The 22,617-nt window shown below is 49.8% G+C and overlaps 1 protein-coding gene, 1 long non-coding RNA gene and 1 pseudogene across 2 annotated transcripts in view; 2 read left to right on the forward strand and 1 right to left on the reverse strand.

Annotated features, from left to right (window-relative positions):
* Positions 1–11,978, forward strand: part of LOC136544192 (uncharacterized) — an 85,848-nt gene extending 73,870 nt beyond the window's left edge. Inside the window, exon 6 of the mRNA XM_066536433.1 lies at positions 11,659–11,978. Within this exon, the coding sequence (XP_066392530.1) occupies positions 11,659–11,978 (320 nt within the window). The remainder of the gene's footprint in view (positions 1–11,658) is intronic.
* A 3,940-nt stretch (positions 11,979–15,918) lies between these two features.
* LOC136546401 (uncharacterized) lies at positions 15,919–16,559 on the reverse strand (annotated as a pseudogene).
* Positions 16,560–18,799: 2,240 nt separating this feature from the next.
* LOC136546402 (uncharacterized) lies at positions 18,800–22,479 on the forward strand. Its single transcript, XR_010781350.1, has 5 exons — positions 18,800–19,082; positions 19,173–19,245; positions 19,334–19,420; positions 21,613–21,644; positions 21,957–22,479. It is a non-coding gene; the product is annotated as an uncharacterized lncRNA (long non-coding RNA).
* The last annotated feature ends 138 nt before the right edge of the window (positions 22,480–22,617 follow it).

The raw sequence follows: 22,617 nt of genomic DNA on the forward strand, positions 1-22,617 counted from the left end.
GAGGCTCATCTGCTTTTCCCCCCTAGCTCTTTGTTCAACACGAGACAACCTCGGGCCTTCTGTGGGCCAGCCTTCGAACCTCGGCCTTTCGATCTAGGATTGGGCGGCTTGAGCCCCCGAGCCCCGTGGGGTTCAGTAGGGGTCGGTCATGCTTCGTGCATCACCCCGTCCTTGGCTTTTGCAATCGGAGGGGATGAGATAATGACACTTGCCTCGACAGCTCAAGTGTCGCTCTCAAAGAGCTCGCTAACGGTCATGTTTGAGTGGAATCTGGGTCTATCATTTGCTGATGGGGTCGGTAGAGCCCTCATGTGACATTCCACTATTTCTTAACCCACCCCCGACAGATGCCCGAGCCATTTGATAGGATCGAGTGGCCCGTTGGCCTCTCCTCTATGGAGATTCTGTGGGTTTGGCTCAAGGTTAGAATCGATGGAGATTCTCCTCCCACCGTGACAATGAAGTCCAGGTCACCGAAGCGCACGTGTGCACCCGCGACCCAACTGATTCCGTGGCTAGCCATCCATGGCCTGATGTTGACGTTGAAACGCGCAAAGGTCCTCTACCTGACACGCCAACTGTCGGTGTTTCGAGTAAACACCAACTAGTAAATTTGTATTTATTGCGCGTTGGGCCCGGATGGTGTGCTAAAAGACACAAGCTTTATACTGGTTCGGGCAGAATGTCCCTACGTCTAGTTTGCGACTGTTGCTTGTGTTATTAGCACTAAAGGTTTGTAGTAGGGGGTACAAATGGTCGAGAGAGGGACATGTCATAAGTCTCTGATGAAAAGGTCGAACGGGTGCTAAGAGCTTGGGTGCTGCTTAGCTATGTGGTGTGATGTGTGAGGAATCGATCCATCCCCTTAGTGGGGTGCCCTGTCTTCTCTTTTATAGACTAAGGGGGAGCAGGGATTACAGATGGGAGAAAGAAGAAAAACCAGAGGCAAAGAAGGTCCTTCGAAGGTGTCGGGTCTTCTTTTTCCTCTGAGCGAGCCCCGCTGACATGGCAGAGGGTGCCAGGGATAGCATGTCCGTTGATCTTGATAGGGCCGTGCTCTAACTTCGTTCAGCAAGTGGTCACGTCCCATCCCGTACCAGTGGGCGGCATGACGCACTAGGGTGCCGAACCGTGACACTACGGGGAGCAGACAGCGTAGTGGCCCCACATTTGTTACTGTAGATGACATGAGTTTCCTCCTGGGCCGTAGCGGTTGTTGTATGTTTCTGTCCTGATTCGTGTCCGAGGACAAATGCCTGCGCCCATAACACTGTAAGACAAATGTCGGCGTCCACAACACTGTTTGGTTTCTGACATACCTAGAAGGGCTTAAAGCCCCCGTCTGGTCATATCCTAACGGTACTTTCCTGCATGCGTGCAAGGTATGGCCCTCGGTACTATGGTTGACTTGAGTGCCCCGCCTTATCTATACGCGTAGTTATGAAGGAGTAACGCACAGATGTCGGGCGAGTCAGAGTCTGCCCCCTGCCATCGGGCGAGGCGGAGCCAGCCCCCGGACGTCGGGCGAGGCGGAGTCTGCCCCCGACCGTCAGGCGAGGCGGAGCCAGCCCCCGGACGTCGGGCGAGGCGGAGTCTGCCCCCGACCGTCGGGCGAGGCAGAGCCAGTCCCCGGACGTCGGGCGAGGCAAAGTCTGCCCCCGGCTGTCGGGCGAGGCGGAGTCTGCCCTTGGACGTCGGGCGAGGCGGAGCTAGCCCCAGACGTCGGGCGAGGCGGAGTCTGCCCCCGGACGTCGGGCGAGGCGGAGCCTGCCCCAGACATCGGGCGAGGCGGAGGCTGCCCCCAGACGTCAGGCGAGGCGGAGGCTGCCCCCGGACGTCGGGCGAGACGGAGCCTGCCCTCAGACGTCGGGCGAGGAGTCTGCCCCCCGAGGTGAAGTCTGCCCTCGGACGTCGGGCGAGGCAGAGCCAACCTGTACGGAAGCATCAACGTTTGTTGATTATTAGCTCTTCCTCTTTGGATACCACAGTATTCGGTCCCCAGCACTAGTCAATGTGAAAACCAATCTCAACAGTACACATGGCATATATCACATGCATACAAGAACTACAGTTGAAGGACCTACACATGTTGAGGGCCCATCAACGACTTAACAGCTTGTTTCAGGATTCCATAGAGAGAGCAATAGAAAACCTGCATGCCATAAGCTGAGTGCTCGAACTATGACGAAAGCGAAAGTGTGGTATCAGGAATATTATAGTTGAGTTGTAATTGGAAAAAATACTTACATGATGTATGATGGGAGACAAAAAGTCAGTAGACTAATGTAATTAGCCACAATGAACCAAGACTCACATGAGTGACAACGGCAGAAGGCATCAAACATGTCGTTCCAAAATGTACGGTATTACACTATACAAGTACAGTATTGTTGTCTTGGTTCTCACCAACCAAACTAGCCTGTGAACAACTGGAGATCAGCATCAGTTACCCTTAACCCCATCAAACAGCAAATAGACAACAAATGGACAGTTCAACAGATGCATAAATAACTCCACTTGGAGAAAAAGACTGGGAAAGGGAAAAAAGGAAGACAACAATGGAGGAAGAGATGAAATGGGGGAGAGAGTCAAGCATAAGTGGATTTTCAGTGGTTGTCAAAGGAAACAAAAGATACAGCAGCAGCATAGCAAAATACCAGTGAAAATAGAAAATAAGGTTGTCAGTGTTTGGTGTAATATCTAATCATGCAGTACAACTTCCTCTAAGCTTTAGCTCCAGAACAAAAATGGCGTACTTTGCACGTCTGTCAAGAAAGGAATTCAGAAGTTGATGGCGGGATCCAAGCTTTTTCAGTTTATTACTCAAACTTCTACATATCGAGACCTTGTCAAAAGGTTTATGCATAGGAACCTCGTACCATCACAAGTAAATGAAAAAGAAAATGTTAAAGCACCAAAATAATTGATGAAAAATTAATTTTATTTCATCATTCAGTAAATGTGGTAACAGCTAAATTCAACTACTCTTTAGATTTTGATAGAGTTCAACGTGTTTCCTTAACTAGCATTTACAAATGTTACAGTGTGAAAGTGATCTTTAAGTTGTCAATTGTCATTTTAGTACACTTTGTGTTCTTAAGTGAATTCCTTGACAGGTGAGCATGTTTCCTTGATATATTGATTAAAGAGAAAGGCATAGAACAGAATGTTGATGTAGTGACCCCATACTTTTTCATACTTGGAGAACTGAGAGACATGCTTTACCTACCGATTCCCACCCAAAAAAAAAAGATTTAGCTTACCAAACTCAATTACTTTAACAATGAATTTGTGAGTTGTTTTTCTCACCATGCAGCTCCTAAGTTTCCTAAAGATACATTCTTGTGATCATGTTCCTTGCCATTAACCTCCTAAGCACTACGATAGTTTACAGTTAGCATTTAAGAGGACACCAGAAAAGAGTAGAACCTGGAGCTGAAATCTGCACTCACGGTAGCAAAAAAACATTGTGATACAGAGAAAATGGAAATGAACTATTGTGTCATTTCTTATTTCAATTTGTTATTACAAAACTCAATTAAACATAAAAACAGGATAAGGCCTGTACCAAGTATCTCAAACTATTAGAGAGGGTTAAAATTAGAAATGATAGTTATCTATGTTAGTAAATTTAAGTACTAAGAGTTGTGAGAAAATCTGGCACCACTGGAGAATAAAAAAAAGTTTTCTCAGCAAAGATAAGCATCAAGTTCATAATAGCTGGAGTCGTGTCGGGGACCTAATACCGGGGTACCCAATGAGGTGGGACTAATTACCATCCAACGTTGACGCTTCCAGTCAGACAAGAACACTGCTACGCTTCTTGCCCGAACGACGGAAGATTGGTTCCGCCTCGCCCGACGGCTAAGGCCTGGCTCCGCCTCGCCCGACGTCCGAGGACGGGCTCCGCCTCGCCCGACCCCCGAGGGCTGGCCTTCGCCTCGCCCGATGGTTAAGGGCTGGCTCCGCCTCGCCCAACATCCAAGGGCGGGCTCCTCCTCGCCCGACCCCCGAGGGCTGGCTCCACCTCGCCCGACGTCCAAGGGCGGGCTCCGCCTCGCCTGACGATCTCACCCTGCTCCTTCATGATGACAAGCACAGGGTACGACAGGACATTCAAGTCAAACGCAGTGCCAAGGACCATGCCCTGCACGCCTGCAGGAAGGTACCGTCAGTTTACGATGGGACGGGCGCTTTAAGCCCTTTCTGACGTAACAGTGCCCGAATAGTGTTGTAGGCGCCGACTTTTGTCCCATAGTGTAGTAGACGCCGCCTTTAGTCCTCGGGCGCGGATACTAACACAGGCATACGACAGCCACTATGGTCCAAGACAGAAATCACATCATCTACAGTGATGGACGTATGGTCACTTCCCCTATTACACCCCAAGGGGCCACGGCTTGGCTCTTCGACACGCCGCACCATCCGCCGGTGTAGGATGGGACGCACCCACTTGCTAAATGAGGCCAGGGCATGGCCTACGAGGATCAGCGAACACGCCACCTCTGACACGGCCTGCCATGTTAAGCAGGGCAGGCACAGGGAAAAAGGAAGACCCGGCTCCCTCAAAGGACCTTCTATACCTTCGGCATTTTCCTCTTTCTCCCATCTATAACCCCTGCTCCCCCCTTGGTCTATAAAAGGGAGGGCAGGGCTCCCCACTAGAGGGACGGACGCTTAACGGATCAGTTGAGCACACACAACGCATCACGCATATAGCCAAGCAGCGACCGAGCTCTTGATGCCCTTTCGACCATTCCATCAGAGACCTGGGACCTCTCCCTCTCTCGACCGTTTATACCCTCTACCACGAACCTTTTTCGGTACAAATAACACGAGCAGTAGCAGACTGAACGTAGGGACATTCAGCCCAAACCAGTATAAACTTTGTGTCCTTTAGTGCACCATTCGAGCCTAACGTGCAACAATTACAAATTTACTAGCCGGTGTTTGTTCGAAACATCGACAGTTGGCGCGCCAGGTAGGCGTCTTTGCGTGTTCCAAATTAGGCCTCGGATGGCTAACCACGCAATCAGCGGGGTCCTGGGCACACATGTGCGTTTCGGTGACCTGGACTTCATCGTCACGCTAGAAGGAGAGTTGGCGCTGGCCCACGCCGCAGTCCAGTCTATCCCCTCCATCAACTTCAACTACGGGAGGCTTGAGCACCAGCCCAGCGTCTCCCTTGGACCACAGCCGTCCAGGGAGGACCCATGCCGCCTCACCCTCTCTTCGGAATACTCCGCACGGAGTGCCCCAATGGCGTTTTCATTCGGTCTCCGCAACGCCGCGGCGACCGTTAGTCACCTTGTGGCACAGCGCACGATCCTGTCCCCCTCGAACAACAAGTTCGTAGGGATGATCAAAAGCGTTACGGAATCCCTCCACGGCCTCCTCATGGAGGGTCCGGCTTTGGACTCTGGCTCTGACTCCGACAGGGGGAGCCATCATCCCTCCTGGGAACATTTCATGGCAGAAACCTCCGAGGGACACGTCAAAAGCATCTCCGCGGAGGAGACTACCCCGGCAGGCAACCTCGGCGGTGCAACCAAGGGGGACAGCGGCCCCACCTCATGTAGGGGTGGAGCAGCTGAGAGCCCGAAAGCGGGAAATAGACGAAGCTAGACAACAGCTTGTTTGGGAGTACGTGGAGGTCGATGAGGAGATCAGGCGGCACGGAGATGGTGGGAACGCACGCACCGTGGCCCATGATGTAAACCAAAGGATCATTGCCGATGATGAAACCCTTCCCCACTTCGCTCGGGCGAGCCAGAACATCGCCGCCACAACGGCCTTGCTCCATGGCCTTCTAGAGGCCACAGCGCCCGAGGATCGCTGGGTCCACCGCAAAATCCGCACGCTACTTAAGCATGTGGTAGCGCAGCAGGCAGAGAGCTCGTTGTCTCGGCGACGTGAGCCTGACACCAGCCAACGTACACCCTCAGTATGTCTCACCAGGGATGCATCGGTCCACCAAGTGCCGCAAGGCGGCGGGCAGCGTGTTGCAATCCCAGTACATCAACGTCTCGGCCACAACTGCGATGCACGTAGCACCCTCGACGCCCATAGATGTACCTACAACAACCCAAGGGAAGGAGCCCGCCATGGCTATCATCCTCGACACGGCGGACGCTACGACAGCTGCGAGGACCGGAGCTCGAGCCCTGGCCTCCTAGGGCCTTAGGCCTTCAGTCGGCACATCCTCAACACTACGTTCCCGCCAAGGTATCGACCACCTACTAATATCCCTAAGTACTCTGGGGAGACAAACCCCAAGCTTTGGCTTGAAGACTATCGGCTTGCCTATCAAGCCGATGGTGCGGATAATGACGACTTCATTATCCGCAACCTTCCACTATTCTTGGTCAATTCGGCTCGGGCATGGTTGGAACTGTTGTCATCCAACGCAATCCAGAGTTGGGCGGATCTGAAGAAGATCTTTGTGGAAAACTTCTAGGGCATGTACAAACACCCTGGGAACCCATGGGACCTCAAGAACTACCGCCAGAAGGCTGGTGAGACCCTCTGTGGGTACATCCGGTGCTTCTCCCGATAGTGCAATGAGCTCCCCAATATCGCCGACACCGACGTGATAGGAGCCTTCCTATCCAGGATGACCTACGAGTCCTTGGTTCATAAGCTAGGACGCAAGGGCCCACGGATCACCAAGGAGCCTATGGACATCGCCACCAGCCACGCCTCAGGAGAAGTGGCGGTCGAAGCGATCTTCAATCACCTCGAGGGCAAGGCAATGCGAGACGAGGGTGCTGGTGAAGGCACCTCCAATTGTTCCGCCAAAAGAAAAAATAAGAAGCAACGGCGCGAGGACCCACTCATGGCTACTGCTGACTGTAAGGGTGGTCAGAAGCCCACGTAGGGCACTCTGAACCACTTCAAGAAAATGCTCGAGGGGCCATGCCCGAACCACACCTTCCCCGTAAAGCATCAGCTCAAGGACTGTAGCCTCATGTGGAAGTTCCTATCCGGAGGCTCCAACAAAGGGGAGCTGGGGAAGGAACCTGCCCCTACTACAGACGATGCCGAGGAGAAGGACGACAGCTTTCCAATGCCAGACGGCTACCTCATGATCTTTGGGGGATCAACGGCCTACAACTCCAACCGTCGTCAGAAGGTCGCACATTGCCAAGTCTACATGGCCCAACCGGACACATCTCCCTTTCTCCGGTGGTCGAAGTCCGCCATAACCTTTGATCGGACCGACCATCCGGACATCGTCCCACACCCGAGAAGGTATCCACTTGTGGTTGACCCGATCGTCGGCCCAAAGCGCCTCACCAAAGTTCTGATGGATGGAGGCAGCGGCCTCAACATCATGTACGCAAAGACGCTCGACGAGATGGGCGTTGACCGAACGCACCTCCGCCTAATCCGAGCCCCTTTCCACGGCGTCGTGCCTGGGAAGCAAGCCATGCCACTCGGACAGATCGATCTACCCATTACCTTTGGGGGTTAGTTCAATTATAGGACTGAGACCCTCATCTTCAAGGTGGTTGGGTTCCCTGGAACCTTCCACGCCATCCTGGGACGTCCATGCTATGCGAAGTTCATGGCCATCCCCAACTACACGTACCTCAAGCTGAAGATGTCGGCCCCCATGGGGTCATCACCGTCGGCACCTCCTTCCAGCATGCCTACGAGTGCGAGGTCGAGTGTTGTGGCCACGCCACGGCAATCGTCGCCTCTGGGGAACTCGCCGCCCTCAAGGAGGAGGTTGCCGAAGAAGCGCCCGACGCAAAGAAGTCAACCGGGTCATTCAAATTGGCATAGGGCTCCAAGGAGGTCCTCATAGATCACAGCAGCTCTGAGGGTAAAATGGTACGCATTGGTACCATGCTCTCCTCTGAATAGGAAAGCACGCTCATTGACTTCCTTCGTGATAACAAAGACATCTTTGCGTGGAAACCCTCGGATATGCCAGGCATTCCAAGGGAGGTCGCCGAGCATACCTTGAAAATCCATCTAGGCTCCAAGCCGGTGAAGCAACGCCTGCGCCGCTTTGACGAGGAAAAACATAGGGCCATCGGTGAGGAGATAGCAAAATTGTCGGCCACCGGATTCATCAGGGAAGTACACCACCCAGAGTGGTTAGCCAATCCCGTCCTTGTACAAAAGAAGAGTGGGAAATGGAGGATGTGTGTTGACTATACAGGCCTCAACAAGGCGTGTCCAAAGGATCTATTTCCTTTGCCATGCATAGACCAAATAGTTGACTCTACCTCAGGGTGTGAAACCCTCTGCTTCCTTGATGCATACTCTGGCTACCATCAAATCACAATGAAAGAGTCTGACCAACTCGCGACGTCTTTCATCACCCCCTTTGGATCATTCTACTATGTTTCGATGCCGTTCGGTCTAAAGAACATTGGGGCAACATACCAGTGATGTATGCTCAGATGCTTCGGGGACCTCATTGGGTGGACCGTTGAGGCCTATGTTGACAACATCGTAGTTAAGTCCAAATGGGCTGACCACCTCATTGCCAATCTTGAGCAAACCTTTACAAAACTCCAGGCGAATGGCATCAAATTCAATCCCAAGAAATGTGTTTTTGGGGTCCCAAGGGGTATGCTGCTTGGCTTCATTGTTTCTAAGCATGGCATCGAAGCCAACCCAGAGAAAATCTCAACCATCACAAGGATGGGCCCGATTCAGAACATAAAGGGGGTTCAACAAATTACAGGGTGCCTCGCTGCCCTTGGCCGATTCATCTCGTGCCTCGGCGAACAAGGACTCTCCCTTTATCGGCTCCTGAAGAAAGCCGACCACTTTGAGTGGACATCCGAGGCCCAGAAGGCGCTTGACATGGTCAAACTACTTCTGGCAAGGCCCTCGATCCTAGTTCCTTTGAGCAATGGAGAATCCCTCCTGCTATACATAGCGGCCACCACACAAGTGGTCAGCGCCGCCCTGGTAGTAGAACGGGAGGAAGAAGGGCACGCCCTCAAAGTCCAGTGCCCTGTGTACTTCATCAGCGAGGTACTATCTGACTCTAAAACCTGCTACTCCCAAATCAAGAAGCTCCTTTACACCGTCCTCATCACCAAGAGGAAGTTGTGCCACTACTTCGAGTCACATCCTGTGACGGTTGTGACGTCGTTCCCCCTTGGCGAGGTCGTTCAGAGCCGGGACGCCATAGGAAAACACAAAGTGGGCACTCGAGCTGATGGATGAAGGCATCACATATGCCTCCCGAACGGCGATCAAATCCCAAGTATTAGCTGACTTCATCACCAAATGGACCGAGGTCCAAACACCACCGGTGGTCGTTGATCAAGAGTACTGGACGATGTACTTCGATGGATCACTGATGAAAAAGGGCACCGGCATGGGGCTGATCTTTGTATCACCCCTCGAGGTGCGCATGAGGTACATGGTTCGGCTCCATTTCCCCTCATCAAATAATGTGGCCGAATACGAAGCACTCATCAACGGCCTACGCATCGCCGTTGAGTTGGGCATCCGACGCCTCGACATTCGGGGTGACTCTCAGCTGGTCGTTAACCAAGTCACGAAGGAGTCAAGCTACCACAATGCCAAGATGGCTACATACTGCTAAGAAGTCCGATGGCTGGAGGACAAGTTCGATGGCCTCGAACTCAATCACATCCCAAGGCGCCTCAATGAGGCGGCCGACGCACTTGCAAAGGCAGCGTCCGGTCAAGAGTCAGTGCCGATGGGCATCTTCGCCAGTGACCAACACAAACCCTCAGTGTGGTATGATGGGTCAGAATAGGCCGACGATGGCCCATCGGTTCCAGCCCTAGGGGCTGACCAACCGACCGCTCCGCCCGGCCCCGGTGTCATGGTGCTTGAAGAGGATCCAGCGACAGAGCCTGACCCTCTGGACGACTGGAGAACACTCAACCTCGACTACCTCCTCCGCAACACGCTGCCAACAGACAAGATAGAGGCTCGATGGCTCGCACATCATGCTAAATCCTTCGTTCTTGTAGAGGGTGAACTCTACAAAAGGAGCCACACCAGGATCTTGCAGCTCTGTATTCTCGTCGAATAGGGGAAGCTTCTGCTAGGCGATATCCACGGTGGGGTCTGTGGTCACCATGCCGCACCTAGAACCTTGGTTGGGAACACATTCCAACAGGGCTTCTACTGGCCCACTACAGTAGCTGACGCCAAGCAAAACATACGCACCTGCGAAGGGTGCCAGTACTGCGCTCGACAAACTCACCTCCCGGCCCAGGCACTCCAGATGATCCCCATCACGTGGCCCTTCACGGTCTGGGGGCTCGATCTGGTTGGGCCTCTCAAAAAGGCACCTGGGGGATACACCTAGTTGCTTGTCACCATAGACAAGTTCACAAAATGGATTAAAGCTCGGCCGATCTCAGCGATCAAGTCCGAGCAAGCTATGTTGTTCTTCCTCAACATCATCCATCACTTCGGAGTACCTAACTCCATCATCACAGATAACGGCACGTAGTTCACCGGTAAGAAATTCATTCGATTATGCGATGAACAACACATCCGAGTCGATTGGGCTGCCATCGCGCACCCCAAAATGAATGGGCAGGTCGAGCGCGCAAACGGCATGCTCCTACAGGGCCTCAAGCCCAGGATCTTCAACCGGTTGAACAAGTTCAGCGCACGCTGGGTCGCCGAGCTCCCTACGGTGCTCTGGAGCCTAAGGACAACTCCCTGCCAGGCCACCGGCTACATGCCTTTCTTCATGGTCTATGGTTCCGAGGTTGTCCTCCTGATGGACCTCGACTATGGAGCGCTAAGAATCGGAGCATACGATGAACAGGGAGCCGAGGCATCCCACAAAGACACCATGGACCAACTAGACAAAGCCCGCGACATCGCCCTCCTCCGCTCGGCCAAATACCAGCAGGCGCTGTGTTGGTACCACAGCCAACGGGTGCGGGACCAAGCCTTCAATGTTGGGGACCTGGTTCTTTGCCTCGTGTAGAGCAACAAGGACCGCCACAAGCTCTTCCCACCCTGGGAGGGGCCATACGCCATCGCAGAAGTACTCCGGCCAGGCTCCTACAAGTTGAAAACCATCGATGGTGAGGTCTTCACCAACGCCTGGAACATTAAGCAGCTATGTCATTTTTTTCCTTAATAAACGCATACTTTCCCTTATCAGCTTTTGTCTTTAGAAATCCCCAATCTTTAGTGACATCCGACCCCTGCAAATTTCGAGGGGTCGGACCTCACTCGGGGGCTGATATAAGCGATATAAGTACATTTATCTTACAAACACTTCCTGTGTGTTACCTCTACAAACGTTCTCTAAGTTTTCCATTCTTCTCATAACAAGTCCTAAGGGCTAAGATTTTGGGAACAAATTCTAAGTACAACTAGTAGGACTACAGAAAACCCACGCCCCAGCAGCTATGACCTCCTTGCTCACTAGCGTGATCAGAATTGATTCACCCGCACTCCTAGTTTTTGCGACCTGAACCATGGGAAGGGTCGAAAGGCATCGAAACCTCTTCTACAGAAAAAAGAGGAATCTGAAAAACTGTTTGCCATAACAAAAGATGAACATTTGTTCATTTTTGCTCAAATTCACCGCTTACAAAGTGATCCCATCAAGAAAAGGACTAATGTATTCATAAATATAAAAGACTGTTCACTTGGGGGCTCCCCCACAAACTTATTCGATTACAGTTTCTGACCAGCCCTACTACGAGCACTGCTACGGTCGCTACGCCACGCTCTCCATCGGTGATGCCCTACCCCTCCATGGGATCCTCGAGGGCACCATCATCTGCAATGTTGAGCACCACGTCGGTTACTGTGGTGCCCTTCCCGAGGCATCCAGGGACTACGCCATCGTTATCAGCCGCAACCCTAACAACGGTACCTCCACCAGGGCGTCTAGGGACTATGCCATCGTCATCAGCCGCAACCCTAACAACGACACCTCCGTCGGGGCATCCCAGGACTACACCATCATCATGAGCCCAAACCCTGACAACGGCACCTAGGCGGGGGGCGTCTCCCACCGAGGAAAGGCCACAACGAACGACGAAAAGGCTAACGACGCTTGGCACCCTCCAGTGCCCCTCCTCCTTCGGCACCAGTGGCCCCTTCTTAGCAAAAGCGACCTACACCACCTCATCTATGTTGGATGACCTCTAGCTCGACATCGTGCTCCGGATTCATGAGCAGATCTATGAGTTTTTCTCTCCCTGGCATTACCTTCTCTCACTTAGGACCCGCCGCGACACAGGAATGCATTCGATGAGAACTTCCCTCCCCCTCCCTATTTAAGGAAGAGGCACAGCAACAGAGGAAAGGCGAAAGGTTGGGATGAAAAACTCTCTGCCTTCCTCTATTCCATGCAAGTGGCAAATCAATGCTGACGGCAATCCGAGGGGACGCGCCTAGACTAACGGGATGTGCTTTGGTTGACAAGACATCGCCTGGTCAAACAAGATGTTGCCTGGGAGTGGCCCGCCACTAATGCACGCCAAGCACGAGAACTAGGGCACACCCGCACACAGATGATTCTCCACTTCCTTAGGTAGGACCATGGAATCACACGACAGGGGGTCCCGTCGGGCCTCCTAGGTCGATCGGACGGCCCAGGCAAAATGACGAACGAACGGCCGCAAGCACCTCTGTTTTCTTACTTTGCGCGTTAATTTCATTACCAAGTTTCTGACCCCAGCAACGGCAGGGGCACAGACATTGCTCAGGGGCTGACGAGAGTGTCTACCTATTTAGACATCCTCCTCGCCCAACCCCTCCTTACATTTAAAACCAGAAGCACGGCGTGTGGGTATAAAACTTTGAATACAGCTAGACGAACCATCAGACCCTACGCCTCGACAGCTACGACATTTTTGTTCACCAGCATAATTGAATTCATAGTTCCCCGCACCATGAGCTTTAGCTCCCACCTTCCCGAGAAGGGTTTGGGGGGTCCTCCTATAGAATCTCCTTCGAGGAGAAGTTGTTAGGTCGCCTAAATCAATCAAATGGCTCAGATCACCGCCGAGAGACAGAAATGAAAAATGGCAATGCTTATGCAGATTACACTGACCTCATTGCAAATGTTGGACCCGAACCCCGCACTGACATATTTGGTAAGAGCTTCCGGTCGCTCACGCCACCAGGGTAACGTTACCGACCCCCCGCTTTCATTTCAATTAAATTATACATTGAATCCATACATCCAAACGTTGCATATGCAAATCGCTGCATCCCAACGCTTCATGTCGCGTCACGAAGCGGCAGCCACCTCATTCAATATGAGTGGTGACTGACCAAGGTTCAAAGGCTAGCCCACAAGGGGCTCGAGGCCGCCTCGCATCAAACAGAGCCAGGGGAGAAAAACCGAGATGAGCCCCAGCGGCCTTGCCCGACCATGCTCTGAAGCGGACAAGGACATCTCAACCTTTCTCATTCGATTCTAACCTCGAGCCAAACCCATAGAATCTCCGTTGAGGAGAGGCCAATGGGCCACCTAAGCCTATCGAACAGCTCGGGGATCTACCGGGAGGCGGGTTAAGAAGTAGTGAAATGCCACATGAGGGCTCTACCGACCTCGTCAGTGAATGATGGACCCAGATTTCACATGAACATACCCGTTAGCGAGCTCATTGAGCATGACACTCGAGCCGTCGAGGCAAGTGTCATCAACTCAGCCCCTCTGGTTGCGGAAACTGAGGATGGGGTAACGCACGAAACATGGCCAACCCCTAACAGACCCTAACAGGCTTAGGGGCTTGAGCCGCTCGATCCATGATCGAGAGACCAAGGTTCGAAGGTTGACCCATGAAGGGTCTAAGGCCGCCTCATGTCCAACAAGAGCTAGGGGAGAAAAACACAAATGAGCCTCAGCGGCCTTTGCCCAACCTGCATTAAGGCAGGAAGGGTCATCTCAACCTTCTAGTTCAATCCAGCCTCTAGCTGAGCCCATAGAATCCCCATTGAGGGGGAATCTGTTGGAAGGCGGGTCAAAGAGCAACGGAACGCCACCCGAGGGCTTTGTCGACCCTGTCGCAAAGCAAACGGGATCAGATTCCGTTCAAACATCCTTGTTAGCGAGCTCATAAAGCGCGTCACTCGAGCCATCAAGGCAAGTGACGTCGCCTTAACCCCTCTAGTTATGGTAACCGTGGACGGGGCGACAGTCACAAAACGAGCCGGCCCTTGACCGAATCCCCACCACGTGCGGGGGCTCGGGGAAGGTCGGGCCAGCGATAAGACCAAACGCACGGTCACGCAGCGATCGCCAGAATCCTAAGTAAGGGGTACGTACGAATGCAAGACTAAGTTCGCGACCCTCGCTATGGTCTCTAGTAACATCCGGCCCCAGCGACCACAAGGGGTCGGATGTCATTCGGGGGTTGACAAAGGTACGAGTACCTCCTTTCTTTTTTCGAAACAGTCATTACATTAGACTTTTTCCTCGCGGCGAGACTAGCGGCAAGGTTCGGGGGAACAGATAGGTAAGACCGCAAAAAGCCCACGCTCAGACGGCTATGGTAATTTCGCTCACCAGCACAATCAAAATTTCCCCTGAACACCTCGGGCCCTATAGTCTTAACGAGTGGAAGGGTCAGATCGCATAAATCTTTTTTCATCACAAAAAGGGAAAAAGGTAAGATCAAACAAACAAAACGAAATTGAGAAATAAAGTCACGAATCTGTTTTCGGACATAAAAGTATCGACGCTTGTCCACATATTACAGATAAATTTTTATCAAACTTATTCGACTAACTACTTCCTCGAAGTGAATAAGGGTGCGTTTGGTCGAGGAGCAGATTGGGATGGAACCGTTCCATCCTGCTTTCTTGGATGTTTGGTTGTGGAGTGAGGGAATAGAATGGCTCCTGAGCAAGAATATTCTGCCGAGATTCGGAACCAGCCCGCTCCCTCATTTTGCCCGAACGCGCTCGTCCCAATTAGACGGCGTCTTCTCCGTCTCTCTGCCTCACCGTGGAGGCCATCTGGGCGTGGCTGGGCAGCGTCGTGAGGAGGGCGGCGGAGCGAGGAGCATGGCAACAGCGCGACGAGCGGTGGCGTGAGCGTGCGGGATGCACGACTGGATGGCGGCGCGAGCGTGCAAGGGCCACGGCTGGGCGGCGGCGTGAGCGAGAGCCGGGCAGCGGCGCGGCTACGCGTGCTCCGATTTGGCGACCGAGACGGAGAAGAACGAAGACGGGAAGGAAGTGGTATGTCTGTACGGCATGTAGGCCTAATTGCTAACAGGGTTAACTGATCTTGATCTGTTATCAACCAAACGCAAAAATAGAACCATTTTATCCTTCCAACCAAACACAAGAATAGAGTCATTCTATCCCTACAACCAGGATAGAACGATTTTGTCATTCCTCGCTCTCCAACCAAACACACCCTAAGGATCTCACGTTGTTTCGTCAGATGCATGGCAAATAAGGAATCAAATTAGCTAAATTGATGGCAAAACAAAACCCATTTATGGCCCCGTTCAGCTTACCCCATATTCGGCTTGTTTGACTTATTTTTTCAGTCGGAACAGTGTTTTTCTCTCACAACAATTCAGCTAGAACAGTGTTTTTCAGCCAGTTTCAGTCAAGATTCAGACCAGCGAACGTGGCCTATGTAATGATGATGGCAAGGAAGGAATAAAAAACTACAAATTGATGGCAACCAAAGAATACTATATTTTTTATGGCAACCAAGAAAGTGTTATAAGTTTTGATGACAAAGAAGAAACTCTCTCCATAGGAGCTGGCTCATGGGATAGCTTGAGGCGCTCTACGGGTTGGATGGGGATTTTAAGAATTCTATTAGCTATTACACAGGTTCTTTTGGATTATGAGATTTTCAAAATTTGTGTCTTCAATTTTTAGAATCAGTTCTAGAATCCAAACTAGTTTAGATGGGATAGATCTTTTAATGGAATTTATAATTCCAAACGAGGCTAGTTAGGCCTAGCAGGCGATGACGATGATATAGATGCAGGAAGAGAAGAAGCGTGTAGCGTTGGCGATGTAGGCGCTAATGAGGCTGATGAGGTTGATGAAGGTGGTGAGCATGAGCGCCACCACCTTGGCCTCCATTCGGTAGAACCGCTCGCTCATCAACAACACCATGATCACCAGCGACGTCATGAACGTCGTGGCGTTGAAGTAGTAGAAGTTCATATACCGCGCCCAATGCCTGTCTTGGAGCACTAGGTTGCCGCGCGTGGTGGCCGTCCTGCTAGAACCTGTCGGGTGGGCTCAAGACGGCTTGGTAGTTCACCGACGCCACGACGGTGGCTAACACCATTAGCCACCCATGTATCTCTTTGAACCACTTCTTGCGCTATGCCACCAGATCTTTGTCGTCCCTCGCCTCGAGGAGGAGGACGCCCTAGAAACCTACCCCATCATCTCCTCTACAGTGGCATGGTGGCCTCGGCCATCACATTCTCTCTAGCAGTGGAGCGACGCCACGAGCATCGAGATGCCATGCTTCCCCATCGTGCTGATCTCGGTGACCACCGGGGGGTCACGTCGCCTAGAGTAGAGTTGGCCACACTGATGGCTTGACTTCCCTGTGCTTCCTCAACATTGATAGGACAAGACATTTTTAATTTAGGGGGGGCGTTTAGTGTGGTCGAGCACACATGCATGAAAGGCGGGGTTTTTTTTGCCCTTAGAGGCATGTGCTCGCACCTCATACACTATTGGATGTGCATGGCGATATGTGTATTACAAGAGAGAGACAATAGCCTGTAGTGCATAAATCCCCATGCACATCCAAAGGCACGGCTGGCCCTGAGTGTAGGCAAGCGGGCCCAATCTCACGGGGCCCCACCCCAAGTATACACTCAGTATGTAAGCTGTATTAATATATGGCTTTGTTGGCTTGTTAAGGCCCACGACAGCCTAGCAGATTGACATTCATGACTTGTTTGTCAACTCTGTGACTGTGACTTCTCGTCTTGGAACCAAATCGCAAATCTCGAACACAACGCAGCAACTGCGACACGATCACCTAACTCAACGGTGGCACCGCGGTGGGCGGCCAACTCAGAGTGAGACTCCAACGAGGCGTATGTAGCTTCGTATGAACTAGGTATGCACTAATATCCGAAGTCCACCAAACCACCCCCAATAGGCTATGCTAGCGCCTGGACGTCCGGACAGGACACCCGCGTAGCCTATCCTCGTGCGCTGATGCTGATTTTTAGTCCCGTCCCACACGCGCACCCACCCTGTTGCAGCACCCACGCGTCTATATGACTCGCCTCGCCCCCGCAGCATGGCCTCTCCGCTTGGATTCGAAGCCGTCCGCCTCATCCCGCCTGCCCACCCCGCCCCCATCGCGCCTCGACCGTCGACCTCCAGCTCGCCGTGGTCCATTCTCCGGCGCCCGTGTCGTGCCACCATCACTCCCTGCGCCCATTGACTCTCCAAATAATATAAAACACGTGCAACATGAAACATTTGAATGCAACATCCATATGAAAACGGATAAAACATTTGGAACATATTCTTGCAACATATGTGTGAAGTATGTGTAACATCCAGATCAGAACGCTTGCAACATGCGTCTGGAACAAATGAAACATTTTGAACAACACCTCTAAAACACTTGCAACATGCCTCTAAAACACTTGCAATATGTGCAACATCACTGATCTACTTTTGCAACATCCATATGTAACAATTGCAACATACCTCTGAAACACTTGCAATATGTGCAACATCCCTAATCTACTTTTGCAACATCTATATGAAACAATTGCAACATACCTTTGAAAAACTTAAAACATACGCTTGCAACATGCGCTTCCATCGCAACATCTCCTTGCTGAAGTCGTGCGTCACGGTGGCTACGACGTCGTTCATGTATTTTTTTTCTCGAATACCACAAAGAGTTCCATGGTTCATGCGTACATAAGGGCCCCGGAATTTTGTTTTGCCCTGGGACCCTAAAAATTGAGGACCGACCCTGTTCAAAGGTGCATGGGGTGGGAGCACATGCCCCCTTAAATCAACACCTCTGCTTCGTGCGGTTGGCCAGGGCAATGGAGGGGATCCTCTCCTTTACTTCGTGCGGTGGCGGGGAAGAGTGCGAGGTAACAACCAAGGTAAGCAGATCAGCCTAGACATCAAGAATCTAACAGAAATATGGACGCTAGGTGAGAGCAGGAAGCAAGAACGTACCAAGAAGATCCTTGTCGAGTGCCTTGTCAAGCGCCCCCAATGAGCGGCGATCCGGCGACAGTGGCCGCTCCTCCTCCTCCTCCTCCTGTCTACGCTTCTTGGTGAGCCAGCGACGGTGGCCGCGCCAACCCTACGAGGTCGCCAACCCGCGCTGCTGCAACAGATGGAGAGGGTTGGGCGAGGGTTAGTGTAGCGCATACTGTCTTGTTGGGCTGAAGCCACTAGTGAACAGAAGTTTTAGCCCGTTAGCAAACCAGACAGTTCAAACTAAAACCAAACAAAATCGATCCAGTTTAACAGTTAGCCCAAACCCAACCAGCCCACCATGCTTCCCAGATTATTTCCGCCCAAACCAAAATGGGCCCAAAAGGAAAACCAGACCATAAAAACTGGTCTTGACCCAAACCATTGTCAGGTTTAGATAGGGTCGATACATTTACTGCATATCATACCAGGCTACTGTGGACGCTACAAAGAATCGGAATTTCTAATTATCAGTCGACTGGTTATTTTTTCCGTCATCAGTCGATTCTTTTTTTTGTGTGGCTTTGTCGTTGTGGGCTGGCTTGTGACCGTGGGCTGGCTTCTCCTTCAGCCCGGTTAGTAAAATGTGGCTTTGTGCGTAATCGGGAGCCCTCTGCCGTCGTGACTCGTTGTGAACTTCAAATTTGTCTCTCTTCCTCTCTCGAAATATCCAGCCTGCTCCTTCCCCTGTTCATCTTCCAGAAGTGGTGGAGGTGCTGCTTGCCGCCGTAGCCGCGGGAGACCTATGCTGTAGCGCCTCTCCCCTGCTCCGGCTCTGTGCCGCTCGCTCGCCCTGAACCCCTCGCCCGCTGTCCGGCCGGACCCAAACCCCTGTACTGTGCTCGCTGTTGATTCATCACCTTCCCCAGACCGTCCGATGGAAGAGCGTTCGTGTTGCTGTTGTCGCAGCGAAGGTACTCTTCCCTTACCCTGATTCGATGTTTTCATTTTCTGTGTTTGTGTATTAGTCGGTGTTGATTCATCGCCTCCCTCAAATCGTCCAGTGGTAGAGCTTGTTCTCCTCCCCCAACCCGACCGGTGGGAGAGCTCGTTCGTGCTGCCGTTGTCGTGGCGCAGGTACTCTTCCCATTACCCGAATCCTATGTGCAGGTCGTTTGCCTCCATTCGATTTTTTGTTTTCTGAATGGTTTTTCCCCATATGCAGGCACCGTTTTCTTCAAAATTTTCAGTTATCTATCAATCGGTCACTTGATTCTGCATATATTTGGTGTTGATTCACCAGATTCTAAAGGTATTTCAACACTATCTCATGCCTTCTCTCTCTCCCCTGAATAATGCAAAAATATCTGATGCCCGGATCCCTAATTTGTGTGTGTGTGCCGTATGTTAATTTGGATATGTAGTGTTGTTAGTATCAAGGGTTGTTTGGATTTGGTGATCTGTTGTCTTCAGTATTTTGCTTTTTCAAAGGTCCTTTTTCGGTATTATAGTTTCAGGTAAAGTAACTGAACCCATCGTGGTTCAAGTATTTAGGTAGTAAGTTTGAGTATATTTCTTCAGCAGCAGTTTTAGTCTTAAGCACATATGTGGAGTTTGACATTGTTAATTTTATATTCAGTTAATGTTTAATTAACTCCTTAAACTGACACATAGTTAGGAAACAGTTTGAGTCACCAAGGTTTTGGGGTTTTAGTTTTGCGTGTTGCACGCATTAAATAATTTTTAGAGCTCTTGAAAATTAAGATTTCTTCTGTAACTGGGATGTCTGGCGCTATGGCTGATATCTTTGGGTGAATCAGTTTGCATAGCTGAGGCCGCACTAAATCCCGGAGTCTTGCACTAAATTAGCTGTCTTGTGCATGCACGTGGCCACACTAAATTAGCTAGTTCCTGTGTGTCTGCGTGTGTGTGTGTCTGGCTGTCAGCAATCTCACACCTCAGCCCAGCCTGTTTGAGAGGGATCAGTCCAGATGCTTGTAGTAAGAGGCGCATCATCCGCACCTGTCTTGTCTTGTGCGATTTGATGGCTGCGCTCATGGGATTGTTTTGCTTGCCATATATGTATCCATCTACATATGTATTACGTGTAGCTGATGAAACCTAGTGACTACATCTGCATATGCGGGCTGTATTAGTGAACTATTAACCAAGCTACAATAATCTATGATTTGATTTTGTGGTGTGAGATTGAGTTATATACTTGACACAGGTTTCATTATGTGTATGGCTAGCGGCTGTTCCGGTTGTTTGGGAAGTATGGTTAATGTGTACCTTGGATGTACCTAGTAATACTCAGATGTGCAAGTTTAGGCTAGTTTCATCTAATGTGAGCCACGCAAGGCGTGCAGCGTGCTTTTTCTGTTGTAGTGGTGATGGTGCTGAAGTTTGCTGAGTCATGCTATTTGCTTCACTTGGTTCTAGTCCAGCGCAGTTCGTTACACCGGACTATGATCTGTTTTGTCGGGGTACAGTTCAGTTTACAAGCTGGCTTTAGGCTTTCGTTTGCAGCTATGGTTCATCTTCAGTGCGGGAATTTTTGTTCTAAAAATTGTTTCAGTTTTCACTTTTCAGGATTTTAGCAGATAGTTTAGTTTATATTCAGAGTTTCATTTTCTGAATTTTTTTTAGTTAGTTCAGCTTGTCAGTGCATCACTTGAACTACATTATAAATTTAGGTTAGTTCAGTTTAGTAGAATTTATTTTTATTTTTAGTTTTGTTCAAGTTCAGCTTAAGTTTAGTGTAGTCCATTTTCATTATAAATTCAGTTCAAGTCCAATGGAATTAATTATCAGTATTAAATCTAGGTTCAGTTAGGTAGAATCTATTTTCAGTTTTAGTTCAGTTCTATTTCAGGTTAAGTTTAGTAGAACCTATTTTCAGTTTAGTTTAGTTCAAGTCCAGTAGAATCTATTTTCAGTTAAAATTCAGGTTCAGTTTTCTAGAATCTAGGTTTAGTGCTGTCCATGAAAACAATGTTAAATCTACGTTCAGTTCAATCCATTAGAATCTATAAGTAGAACTTCAGTTTAATTTTAGTTCAAGTCTAGTAGAATAGAATCTGCTTTTAGTTTAAGTTAAGTTTCAGTTTTGTTTAGTAGAATCTGTTTTTAGTTTAAGTTTAGTTCAAGTTCAGGTTAAGTTTCGTAGAACCTATTTTCAGTTTAATTCAGCTCAGGTCCAGTAGAATATGCGGGTAAAATAATTCAGTTTAAATCTAGTAGAATCTATTTTCAGTATAAGTTCAGGTTCTGTTTAGTGGAATCTAGGTTCAATCTAGTCCAGTAACCTGCATTAGAGTTTCAGTGAACTGCAATAGAGTTTGACTATTAACTATTTCAGTCTTAGTGTGTTCAATTGGTTGACATTTTTTCCTCTAATGCTCAATTCAGCAACAACCTGAAAGTAGACACTGCCCAGCTGCATGTTCTTTTCATTTTCTGTAAGAAGGGGCTGCAGCTCATTTGGGTTTTCGTTCTATGCAGGTAAAGCAGGTTAGCAGCACACAAATCTTGTGGTATGCGTACGTCCTTTTCATGATCTAGAGAAGCAATTTCAGCTTATTTAATTTATGTTTATTCCTTCAAGTATCAGTTGATCAATTAGTGTAATCGTGCGCTTCACGTGTAGCATGGCTTATTTATTTCTTCCTTGCTCTGATGCTTACTGGTTATGAATCCAGTTGCAGCAATTCATCATTGGCTCAACTTTGTAGTAATCATTGCCTTGTTACTTGCGTGCTTAATTATTGAGCTTAATAATTTTTTATGTTTTTGTCATCTTAATTATATATTCAGTATAAGTTTTAATTTTTTTTCTTGGTGTCTAGTATTTGAAGAACAAGCCAAAGTGCATGGTGCCGCCTCCTGGCATGCACATGATCGGATCACCTGAAGACTAATTAACTGTGAGATGGACGGATCTTTCCTGGAGAATGAGATCAAACCTGGGAGCTAGCTTGTTGGTGTTTTTATGATCAGGGGTTGTTTAGGAGGCAAATCCAGAGAGGCAAATGGAGTCTGCATATGCAGATGCTTGTCACCCCAAAGGCAGCTAGTTGCAGAAGGATACCAATCACGGATGCCATTCTAGAGGAGCTAGAATGGCCAAAATACTGCTTGCAGATTGTTCGTTGTACATTTGATTTACTAGGAGTTTGTACTTGATCCCAAAATAACTGGTTTGTCTTGTACATGAGAAGCCCAAAATTTGGTGAATCTTGAATCTGGTTCTTTTTTTTTTTCAAGTTTGTAAGCATGATTCATTAGATGATATGCAATTTTCAAGTCCAAAGATTGGGATTAGCAGACAATGATGAAATAGGGTAATCCAAAGATTCTTTAGTTGGCTTCCTTTTTTTTTCAGAAATTGTCTTTCGCCGATCAAAAAAATCATTTGTATTTTTGGGTTTTTTTGTTTGTATTGATTGGTTCCATGTGCACGTGTCCTGTTTTGTGTGGTTGAAAAAAAAAATGACTGAAACACAAACA

Source organism: Miscanthus floridulus, chromosome 3, assembly GCF_019320115.1.
Source record: "Miscanthus floridulus cultivar M001 chromosome 3, ASM1932011v1, whole genome shotgun sequence".
Lineage (NCBI taxonomy): Eukaryota > Viridiplantae > Streptophyta > Magnoliopsida > Poales > Poaceae > Miscanthus > Miscanthus floridulus.